Source organism: Mastomys coucha, unplaced genomic scaffold (genome assembly GCF_008632895.1).
Source record: "Mastomys coucha isolate ucsf_1 unplaced genomic scaffold, UCSF_Mcou_1 pScaffold22, whole genome shotgun sequence".
Taxonomy (NCBI): domain Eukaryota; kingdom Metazoa; phylum Chordata; class Mammalia; order Rodentia; family Muridae; genus Mastomys; species Mastomys coucha.
Window position 1 is genome coordinate 7,627,819 of NW_022196905.1, and position 12,145 is coordinate 7,639,963.

General features: G+C 39.7%; 2 protein-coding genes across 8 annotated transcripts in view; one reads left to right on the forward strand and one right to left on the reverse strand.

Annotated features, from left to right (window-relative positions):
- The window catches only part of Pus10 (pseudouridine synthase 10), a 73,660-nt gene extending 68,250 nt beyond the window's left edge, over positions 1-5,410 (reverse strand). The window contains exons 1-3 of one of the 6 annotated variants that reach the window (XM_031342839.1): positions 4,468-5,220; positions 4,203-4,245; positions 2,304-2,444 (exon numbers count right to left, since the gene is read on the reverse strand). In XM_031342839.1, the coding sequence (XP_031198699.1) occupies positions 2,304-2,429 (126 nt within the window). In that variant the 5' untranslated portion in view covers positions 2,430-2,444; positions 4,203-4,245; positions 4,468-5,220. Of the gene's footprint in view, positions 1-2,303; positions 2,445-3,828; positions 4,137-4,202; positions 5,229-5,337 lie in introns of those variants that run through there. The other 5 variants (XM_031342841.1, XM_031342843.1, XM_031342842.1 and 2 more) reach the window with 5 other exon arrangements.
- The window catches only part of Pex13 (peroxisomal biogenesis factor 13), a 20,467-nt gene continuing 12,989 nt past the window's right edge, over positions 4,668-12,145 (forward strand). The window contains exon 1 of one of the 2 annotated variants that reach the window (XM_031342844.1): positions 4,668-4,906. In XM_031342844.1, the coding sequence (XP_031198704.1) occupies positions 4,815-4,906 (92 nt within the window). In that variant the 5' untranslated portion in view covers positions 4,668-4,814. Of the gene's footprint in view, positions 4,907-4,986; positions 5,303-12,145 lie in introns of those variants that run through there. The other variant, XM_031342845.1, reaches the window with a different exon arrangement.

Below are 12,145 nucleotides of genomic sequence, written 5' to 3' on the forward strand. Positions count from 1 at the left end.
CCCCCGCAAGAAATCCTGGTCCGTGGCACTATGTCTTGTCTAACATCTGCCATCCTGTGTATTTGAATGTAAAAACAAGCCCCCACTTTCAGAGGCTGCTGCTTTTGCCACTCCACCCATCTAAGCACTCTGCTTTCCTTGTGCTTCACTACCTCAGGCTGGTCTAACTGTTCGTTGTTGGACAGAATTTAGGTAGGCTATACTAACTCAAGAACATTTTTTTCAGTCAAACATTAAATTCATTATTGATGCATTAGCATTCCAATTTTCAAAGTGTCATGCATACACACATACTGGTATATTGCGACCCACACAAATGTTGATTGCTACCTAACATCTATAACATTAGTATAAGATAGTATGTACATGTGTGTGCTCATGTATAGCTATATGATAGTATGTACATGTGTATGCTCATGTATGTACATGTGTGTGCTCATGTATAGCTATATAAGATAGTATGTACGTGTGTGCTCATGTACAGCTATACGATGGGAACAAAACAAAGCTTAAAACATTTCAAAAAGCCTTTGAATATTTTGTTTACAATATTTATTCACAAAGAATATAACAAGTCAAAATTGCTGCCAATTTTATATAAAATATATTTTGAATCCACCATATATATATATATATATAGTATGTGAGAGAGAGAGAAGTGTGTACAAAGACCATATAAGAAAGGTTACACAAAGCTGGATATAAGCTGAGCACTTACACACATAGCAACTGTCACTGCCTATGTGCCATTACTGGTTTCTAATTGCTTTCGCATACTTAATAATTGATAACATCCCTTAAAGTCCCGTGAGGTAGAAGGTGTCACCATTCCCATGTACACAGCAGTAAACTGAAGCTGTACAGTGGTGGAACTGAGATTCAAATCCACGTCTTCTAGCTCCAAATTCTAGGTTTTGAATTCAGACACACTGTTCAAACTAGCTTCCTCATTTAAAAGCTGTTTAACTTTAAGCAGGCTGCTTAACCTCTGTGTTTCAGTTGCTTCATCTGAAAATAGAGACAATCATAGGATGTACTTACAAACACTTAAATGTAGCAAACTAGACGCACACTAGGCACTATTTTTATTTCTAACATAGTAGAAACAACACAATGACAGAAAAATGATAGTGACTGAGGCATAGTTTATTAGCAACTTTTAAAATAAAAAACTGAGTGTGCATGAGTGTATATATTTACACATGTATACAAGTATTTGCCTTTAAAAAGAATGTTACTGTTAGTATCAACCATATGTCACAAGTATGTTATTCTATTCAACAGCATGGTTCTCTGTGTATTACTGTAAATGTGAAAAACTCCAATGTTTCTTATGTTACTAGTATCAGGAATGATTCAATAAGCACTTGTTTTTAAAGGCTTCCCACAGAGCCAGGCAACACACAATGCTCCTGACAACAACAGACTGCACAGCTGTGGCTAGTGGGACCTTAAGATTACACTGCCTAATAATGCTGCAGCCATCTTAAGTATACTCCACAATGTTCTCACAAGCAAAAAGTCATCTAAGGACACGTCCCCTTCACTGAGTGAATCAAGTGGCAAGCTAGGGACATGGATCGGTGTCAGAACACTGGCAGTGTGAAGCTCTGGGTTCTATCCCAGCACCAGAAGAGTACATACATACATATAAATGGTACTGCACATCAAGGGACTGGTAACCAGGCAAGCAATACAGCCTGTTAGGTAAGAGTACTTGTCAGACAAGTCTAGCAACCTGTTTGATTTCCCAGAGTCTATGGTAGAAGAAGAGAACTTATTACAAACATACACATAAACACACACAAGCACTCACAACTTATGCATAAATTATATGAGCACTCACATCATACTCATATATATACATATATTCATAAAAATAATAGAGAAAAATTTAATTTTAAAAAACATAACCAAACTCATTTTCTATTTAAAAGAAGAGATCAGGACTATGACCTGCCCTGTCCTTCTTTGCATTAATGTATGTGAGAAGCAATATCTTATAAATATCTTATTTAGATGCCCTTTATAAAATGCCTACACAAATATTAAATGTAGCAAAAAAAATATATATCCCACCATAGAGCTCTCTCTGCACTAACTGTTAAACGGTAGTCACTTGAAAACTAACTATATTCCTATATTAAGTTTTTAAGGTAATCGCAGTTTCAAAATTACCTTTGTAGGAATAATTTTATTAATCTTCCTTCTTTAGTGAAGTTATAGGCTACTCACAATACTCAAAGTCAATGACATTCATTCCAAACTATAAAAAAAAATCCTCTAATTTAAAAAGAATATACCTTATATGGGTGTTTGTAAGGTTCGGGAAGATCCACACCACAGAATCTGAAGATGCATCTTGGACAGGTGCCAGAACTGAACAACAGCTGGGCCACATGCTTGTTTTCCTCAGTCAGTGGAAACATACCAAATAACTACAACTAGAAGAAAAAAACTAAAATGAGCAGTTTCAGTATTTTACAGCTACATACCAATATGTCCTTAAAAAGAAAAGCTTTCATTTGAAAAATTCTATTTTGTACTCTTCAAATACTGCTTGTCATATCTATATTCTAAAATATGAACTTGACTATGAGAGTATGTGGGTTACAGGGGAGAGGAACAAAGAAAGCCAAGCTTGCTCTGGACATGACATTAAAAACTTTCAGATACCAGGACTTGGGACCACTCAGGGTTGCCTTTTAAGAGAGTACTTACAATATGGAAATATACTCTATTAAAAAAAAAAATCAAGAAACTGTGTGGTCAAGTATTTATTTCAGTTTCAGAATCCCTTCTATCAGTTCACTTAACCTATTAATTTAATGTCAACTAAAGAGTCTATGAAGAATTGGAAATAATTATGTAAAAATGCATCTTCTTGCCAGATGTAAATGCTCACGCTTATAATTTCAGTACACAAGAGGCTGAAGCAAGAGGATCCCCATGAGTTCAAAGCTAACCTGGGCTAAACAGAGAGTCAAAGCCAGCCTGGGCTACATACAGAGTGAGACTTTAGAGAGGAAGAGGGGGAGTGGGGAGGGATAGTCCCCTAACAGAGAAACTTGACTAGTTATTTTATTTTTTCCTATTTCTGTTAGTTAACATCAAATATTTGACTCAATACAGAACTAACTTTTAAGTAAAAAAGAGAAGTAAATACATCTTCCTCTAAAGAAAAAAAAAAATCTGTAAGCTCTTTTAAAGGACACTTAATAGTGAAACCTTCTCTCTAGATTTAATTAACATTCAAATTTAGGCTCTTCTTTTTGGCATAAAGACTGAATGTTCTTTCTCCATAGTTCACTAGAATAAAGCTATCAAGCAAAGCCAATAAATAACACACCACCATCTCCTGGCTCAAAAAGTTCCCAGACCTGTTAAGAATTGCCAAACCTGTTCTGAGTGATTTGATGAGGTCTCAAACAACTCAAACAAACAAAAATCCCGTGTGTGTTTGTGTGTTAATAATCAAAGAGCTGTAAACCCTTTTCACCTGGCAATAATCATGATGATGATGATAATAATAATCAAGTTATAATAATAATGAAGTTACATTAAAAGGAGGACATACAGTTCGAAGATGAGTTATTTCATCTCAATGAAATGAAATCGTAGGATTTCGTAAAAGAAATAGGTTGTGATCTGATATTGGATTTATCTTCGAAAACAAGCCCTGAGAAATACCTCTTACACTAAGTGTTTCAATGAGGATTTCCGCTGTTAACTTTTGTTGTTTGAAAGAACTGAAAAGTCACAACAAAAGTCCCTCCCAGGTGTCAGAATCTCTAAAGGGATTGACTCCCTTCTCCACGCATCACATACCTAGATCAGTCTCATCAAACGGAGAGGAAGGATCTTTTCTTTCTTTTTTTTTCTACAATTACAATATATATAGAAAAGAAAGCACCAGGGAGATGAGGTATAGCTGAAATAGTCTTGAGTTTCACACCATAAGATTTTTTTAAGATCTTTTAAAATGCATTTCCTCATGCACAGGCATAATTCGTCCTCTGGCATGGGGCTAGAGGAAAGGTAAGGGAAAACCTCTGTTCTGGCCAAACAAGCCCTTAACTCTATTTGCTAAGGCTCTAGAAACTTCCCACTCACTCCACCTGGCTAACAAACAAAAAGGACTGCAGCCACACCTCTTCGACACCCAGTCCCTAACCCCTCACCTCCTACTACCTAGGCCTTACCTTCTCACAAGGTGTTGCAGCCAAGACTTAACCCTTCTCGGCCCTGGATGGGAACGGGGAAGAGTAAAGACAGAGCACCTACTGCGCCCAGGCGTTGTGTTTCCCTAAGGAAACCAAAGCTTTACAACGAAAGTACCAGGTGCCTCACGAAAGGAATGCACGAACCCCCTCTTACTACACAGAGATCTGTAAGGCCGTCCGGATGGCAGCCTGGTACTCCGGCTAGCTCTGAGAATGCAAGACTGCGAGGGGCTTTACTGCTAACCTTAAGGGATCGACCAGAGAAAGAGCCTCCGAAGGACTCGGCACCTAGGTCGTAGTAGCTGCTGCCAGAAATGTCGATGAGCCCCTACTCAAATTTGAAACCCAAACTAGGGAAAAGAAAGAGGACCGCTCCGCCCTCCCCACCCCCCGACCCCCACCCCGACCCCAGCGAATTAGCTGTTCCCTTCTTCCTTCCTCCAGCTTCGGCGGACCACACGCCTTGGCCTGACGTCAGGCGTGGGCGGGGCGGAGGGCTCGGTGCTCTGCCGGTCGTGCCTGGCAAGCGAAGCGCTCCTTTGCCCAGCCGTCGCAGTCGCTGCCCTGAGCCGGAGCGGAGCAGGCGGAGAGATGGCCTCCCAGCCGCCGCCGCCCCCCAAACCCTGGGAGACTCGCCGAATTCCCGGGGCCGGTCCAGGGCCGGGCCCCGGCCCCACTTTCCAGTGAGTGTGGGGTGTTTGGGCCGCGACTTTGGAGGCCAGAGCGGGGACTTGGCAGGAGGCGGTTGAAGCCGTTATTGGGGGGAGGCGTCGCTTCCCGCTGCCGGCCCGGGGCGAGCGCAGAGCAGGTCTCCCAAGTCCAAGTCCGGCGTCTGCTGGCCCTACGGCCGCGCGTTCTTCCCCGGGGCGCCCTACCGGCCCCACGGATGCCGGCGCTAGAAAGAAAAGCGGCGCTTCCTGTCCTTTTCCTATTTGCGGGACAGCCTGACCCGCTTCTAAGGGACGAGCTTGGGTCTGCTGCCGAGCGCGACGTTGGCCCAGCCCGGACAAGGATAGGGGAGCAAAAGTCATGGAAAAGCTATTTACAGCCTCTCCAGAAGTTGATTGAACGCCCCAAAGGTCACTTTTACGCAACCTGGAATCCAAGCTCTTACCCTTGGCTTTCTTTTCCCGCATAACTTAGCTTAACGTTTCAGGTTGCGGGTTGAAAGAAGAATTCTAAAACAAGAATTCCAAGTCTGTGGGTGGCCTTTGTGCACAAAATTGTGTGTGTGCGCGACTATCGTTTAAGGCCTGTAAAGTTTTTTACTTGTTTTGATTTAAATCAGTAACAAATCAGGTCTGCAGCTTTTAAAAGTTTAAAACGGAATTAGAGTTTCACGAACCTGAGTGTTTTCGTCGGGTAAATAGTTACCTTAATCCAGGTGACATGATTCCAGAGCAAATTTGTACCGTTTCCTGACCCGTAAAAATGTTGGGAGTTATGTTGGAACTCTTTTCTGCTGTTGGGAAATCTGGTGCTCTTTTAAAAGTACTAAAACACATGGGCACGGTAATTAATAGGTACAAATAGAGTGATAAACTGTATTTTCCATGTTAAAGCAACACTTATGCTGATACTTTAATTAGAGTGTTTCTAAGTGTGTTCTTTGCTATACCGTTAAACTTCTCTGAACCTTAGGGTTTGTTGTTGTTTTGTTGTATGTGCCTTAAATTTTATGATTGGCTTCTGTACCTGTTTATATTTGTTTTACTAATAGTATGCAATTATGGGTTATTCCATTAATGTTGAACTTACTTTGCATTTTTAAATGAATGTACTTAGCTTTTTTTTTTTTTGGTTTTTCGAGACAAGGTTTCTCTGTATAGCCCTGGCTGTCCTGGAACTCGCTCTGTAGACCTGTAGACCAGGCTGGCCTCGAACTCAGAAATCCGACTGTCTCTGCCTCCCAAATGCTGGGATTAAAGTACTGTGCCACCACCGCCTGGCCAGCTTCCTTTTTTTAATATACTGTCCTGAATTCTGTATTATTTTAACATTTATGTTCCTGTGTGATACTGGATTCCTTTTATAAATTATACTTTTGTCTTTATATCAGTTTCATAACGGGAAAATTTTGCATTGAAAATTTTTCTATTGAAAAGTTTCCATTTTATTTCTTTATAGGTAGGTGATTTTCTCTTTAAGATTTTATTGGGGCTGGAAAGATGGCTCAGCAGTTAAGAGCACTGACTGCTCTTCCAGAGGTCCTGAGTTCAATTCCCAGCAAAGGCATGGTGACTCACAACCATATGTTGTGATCCAAGAAGGCATGAGATCCAATGCCTTTGGTGTCTGAAGATAGCTATATATAAAAATAAAATAAATAAATCTAAAAAAAAAGAAATAAGATTTTATATAATACCTAGGTCCTCTGTGACATAATTATACACATATATCTGTATTTTTTCTATCCATTTCAATATCTACAGTATTCAGTACTCAAAGTATTTAAGAAATTACTTACTCATTTCTCTTTTTTTCTGTCTGTCTTTTTTCCTTTCTTTCTGTCTGTCTGTCTTTCATTCATTCTTTGTTTCTTCCTAGACAAATGTCTTGCCTGGAAGCCCAGGCTGGCCTTGAGCTCCCAGTGGTCTTTCTACCTAAACTTCCCCAGTGCTGTCATCTTCTTATGAATTTTTCTTAACTCACCAAAGTTTTTAACATAATTATACCTTTAAATATTATTTGAACATTCATCTTTAAACCAGTGGTTCTCAATCTTCCTAATGCTGCAACCCTTTAAAACAGTTCTCATGTTATGGAGACCTCAACCATAGAATCATTTTTGTTGCTACTTCATAAATGTAATTTTGCTACTGTTAGGAATCATAATGTAAGTATTTTTGGAGATAAAAGGTTGCCAACGGGGTTATGACCCACAGGCTAAGAACCTCTAAATATTATACCTAATACAAGAAGCATTATCTAATGTGCTTTGAACTGTAAAAATACCTATTGTTGTTAGTAAGGAATCTGGAGATATCTGTCTTAACATCAAGAGACCTAATTTTGTTCCTGGCTTTTGTTTTTTGGTAGCTTTTTGATAGTTTCAGTCATCTTCTCTTATTCTTACCTAAAATGCTCCCGCCCCGAACCTCTGCCAGCTGCTTTCACTATTTTTCTGATTGTTTGAGGTTGGTTGGTTGGTTTTCAGCAGTAAACTACTTTAGGCCTCTATTTGTTTTTGTTTTGTTTTTTTATTCTAAGTAGGAGTCATGGGAATATTTAGGTCTGACTTTGGTATCTTTCATGAATTTCAGAAAATTTTTGGCTGGATTTTTTTTTCCCCTTAAAATACTGCTTTTGTTTGTTTGCTTTATATATCCCCTCTTTTTAATTTTTTGTCCTTTTTCTTTTTCTTTTCTTTCCTTTTTTTTTTTTTTTTTTTTTTTTTTGTCTCTTTGACAGTCTAAATTGGCCAGGTTCACTTCAAACTCAAGATCCTTTTTCCTCACCCTCCCAAGTACTGGATCACAGACATGACAATACTTGGCAAAGGTGCAGTGCTGGAGTAGGGGGTTGAGGGGTAGGGGTGGGGGGCAGTGCAAGCTCGAAGGTCTGGGTCTGTGTCTAGAGGGCAAAGGTCAATCTCAGGAGTCTTCCCCTATCACTCTCCAACTTACATTTTGAGACAGGGTTTCATTGAACCTGGGGCTAGCCCTTTAGACTGGACTATTGGCCAGGGAGACCCCAGGAGCCTCCTGTTCCCTCATCTCTGGATTATAGAAACATGTCTCCATTCCAGTTTTTTACAAAAGTGCTAAGGCTCCAAACTCAGTCCTTACTTACACAGCAAGGACTTCACCTACTCAGCCAACTCCTTAGTCCTAAGCCTTGATTTTTTTTTTTTTAATATAGCCTGTACCTTATTAAACCAGCCATTGAGTTCGTAGATCGAAAGGTTTTTGTTTTATTTGTAATTTCCTTTTGATCTGACTTTATGTCTTCTATGACTTGCTAAGAAATCCTTGTCTTTAAATTTAAAATCTGTTTCATTTTCTGAACTTCTCTGTAGCTACAGAGCTCTGTATTGTAAATGTTCTTTTTAAGAAACATATAATTTTGTCATTGTGGAAGCCCGGTTTTGTTGTAGAGAGCTGAACCTTACATAGGTGATCAAGATGATTCGAGAGCCGTGAGCTCTGTCTTCCTCCGAAGACTGACTTTTCACATCAGAGCAACAGCAGTGTTAGGGTATTTTAATCCAGTCAAGGATTGAGCTAATTTGAAGCATATTTTTTGTTGTTTAGCCCAAAGCTGTTCTATTTCCTTTCAGTCTGTTCTCCCTACTAGCATGTAGTCCTTTAAAGTCCTAGTCTAAACTTGTTCCAGGCATTGTGCTAAATGGCCTAAGCAGCTGTGCTATTGACTATCTCTTCCTGGATCAGCTGCTGTCCCTAGATGACTCTAGATGTCTTCTTTCTTCACCTTGATTTTACATTTTCTCAGTACCTTGTTCTCTAGTGCTTTAAGCAAGATCTTTTCTTTTGTGACCCACTGCCACCAGCAACAGCAGCCGGTTTTCTAGTTAGTTGTTTGTAATTGGAGAGTCCGTCTGATTATGAAGTCTGTCCACCCTTAGCATATAGTTCTTAGGTCTCCACGTCTCCTCAGTGATTTTTTTTCTTGTATTATACTTACAAGACATTCCCTAAAGCTTCAGCATCATGTCTGAGATTTCTAATGCATTTTTCATATTTACATGTTTTTATTTCATGTTTGATTTGCCTTCTTGAGACAAGGTCTTACTATGTATATGTAGCAGTAGTAGGCCTGGAACTTGCTGTGTAGTCCTGGCTACCCTCAAATTCACAGGGATGCACCAGTCTCTGCCTCCTTCCCAAGTGCTAATATCAAAGGTTTGCACCACCATGCCTAGCTCATTTGACTTTCTTAAAACTAGGTAATATCACTGATGATTTTAAGTATCTAGAATCTTTGTATTAGGTTATTTTTATCTTTATTATTTTTTTAGTACTGATTTTTGTTAACCTGGTATCTTAATTTTCTTCTTTTTTTTTTACACTTCATGTTCATGGTTTCTATAAAATTAGGAATTTTAGAATTTTACTTTTCTCTTTCGGCATAGTAGTCTCCTTGCTTCTACCTGTGTGCACCCATAGCACCCAGTCCTACACTTACATCTGACAAGAATCAGGTATAAAAACAGTGGATTAGACCAAAGACATTACATATTAACTGTGGAAGTTAATTTGTTTCCTGGGCTTGAATCGTGTCAGTGGCCAAGCCCTTTCTTAAGTCTGTGATGTTATTTTTAAATATAATATCTTGTGTTTATTCTTTGACATTTTCATTCATAGAAACAGTGCATCTTGAGCATATTCTACACCTCCCACTCCCCCAGGCACCTCCAGCATGCCACCCTGCTTCCGTTTTTCACGTCTTTTTGTAGTGCACTGAGTACTGCCTATTGGAATGTTGACTTGTTGGCTTGATCTTGTACAGGTTTTGTGCATGTCACATAGCTGTAATGAGCTCATGAGTTAGGATGGCCTTATTCTATCTAGAAGACAGCATTCACAGCATTCCTTTGGCTTATCCTATGGCTCTCACATTTTTTTCCACCCCCTCTTTTCCAGTGTGTCCTAAGTTTGTAGAACAAGGGTTGATAGAAATGTCCCATTTAGGGCTAAACAATCAATAGTCACCCAGGCTCACTTTGACTAGTTAAGAGTCTCTGCTCTTAACTGCAGAGACAAGCTTAAGCTTCTCTAGCCATGGTTGAGGATAGTCCTATGTGTATAAACACAAATATTTAAAAGGTAGTTTACAACATGCCCATTTAGCAAAACCAGTTAGTATCAGATATGCCTCCTTGTCCCAACTCCCAAGCCCAGGGCCTTTGATCTAACTAATCATGAGGTTTCTAACCTGATATACAGTACCAGACATTTATTCCTTCCTGTAGAACAGGCCTCAAATCCAATCTAAAAGTAGTTGGTTACCCTTTGCCATTATTCATATTGGGTGTCTCTTGCCTGGCAGGATAGTATTGTAGCATGTAAGGTTCACTGCTGGGTAACACCGTGATGGATGGGGCTTTTCCCACAGTGGCCTGCATAACACCTCTGACAGAGAAGCTAGCTAGCCAGCAGGGAGGAAGTTTTAAAGTCAGTTTCAGCTTGATTTCTATATATTCTACAACCAAAGTGTGCTGCTCTTTAACAATAGGATTGATTTTACCGTCTAGTTCTGGGAGGCAACTAAAAATAATAGCAATAAACTGTGTTGTTTTGGGAAGTTCTGTAACTTGATTTTTTTTTTAAGATTTATTTTATTTATTTTATGTGTATGAGTACACTGTAGCTGTACAGATGACCATGAGCCATTATGTGAGTGGCTGCTGGGAATTGAACTCAGGACCTCTGCCGGCCCCACTCGCTTCGGCTGTAGCTATGGGATCCCAACTCAGGACCTTTGGAAGAGCAGTCAGTGCTCTTACCTGCTGAGCCATCTCGCCAGCCCTGTAACTTGCTTTTAATAAAAAAAGTTCATAGCATATTTTGTAGTAGGCACCAAGATCCTGACTCTTAGCCTCAATGAGCACTTGAATTCATTTGAGTAGAACCTTCATTTTTGTTATTTCTAGTTTCCTGATTCACCTTGTGATTCCTAACACAAAAGTGAATGAACCTGTAACACCAGCCTTCATCAAAGTATGCTTTTGTTTGTGTTTTGTTCCCTAAGTGTATTTATCTTGTATCAAATCTAAATATATCAGCTTTTCTCCTGTGGGTTTACTTTGTAGCAGAACTCCTTTGTCAGAGCCTGACTGTGCTATTATTAGCAAGCCCTTTTCAAGTTTTGTTCCTTTTTTAAATACTGGATTTAGTTGTTTGTTTGGTTGTTTGTTTTTAAGTAAAGGTTCTGTAACTTGTTTATAGTGTTAAGTTAAAGATTTCCCTGACATCAGATATTACCACTTTGCAATTAGACCTGACATAAGTAATATAAACAAGAATCAAGTGTAAGTGAGGGACATGCATCCTCACCAGCTGTGTGGAGGTCAGAGTACTACTTTTGGGGCTCGGTTTTCTTCTCCCATTGTGGTTCTAGGGATCAAACTGATGTCACCAGGCTTCCAAGATGACATGTCTTATGCACGGAGCTCTCTTGCCAGCCCTGATTATCCTACTTTAGAATATAATGGGAAGAAAAAGTCAAATGCAATGTATAAACTAAATATATAAAATTTTTTATTCAATAACCAGTTTTAAAAGACATTTTGAGGGACTTGGACAGATAGATGCTCAATACTTACTACTTTTGCAGAGAACCCAGGCTTGGTGTCCAGTACTCACATGGAGGTCATAACCCTCTGTAACTCAAGTTTCAAGTGATCCAACACCCTCTTCTGGCCTTCACAGGTACCAAATACATGTACTACACATACATACATGGAGGCAAAAATATTTATCCACATAAAGTAAAAATAAATGTTTTTTTTAAAACTTTATTTATTTTATGTATATGAGTACACTGTAGCTGTACAGATGGTTGTGAGCCTTCATGTGGTTGTTGGGGATTGAATTTTAGGACCTCTGCTCACTCTGGTCAACCCTGCTCGGTCAACTACCACTCGCTCAGTTCCTGCTCGCTCTAGCCTAAAGATTTTTTTATTATTATACATAAGTACAGTGTAGCTGTCTTCAGATGCGCCAGAAGAAGGTGTCAGATCTCATTACGGGTGGTTGTGAGCCACCATGTGGTTGCTGGGATTTGAACTCATGGCCTTTGGGAGAGTAGTCAGTGCTCTTACCCGCTGAGCCATCTCGCCAGCTCCAATAAATGTTTTTTTTAAAAAAGACATTTTGGCCGGGCAGTGGTGGCGCACGCCTTTAATCCCCAGCACTTGGGAGGCAGAGGCAGGTGGATTTCTGAGTTCGAGGCCAGCCTGG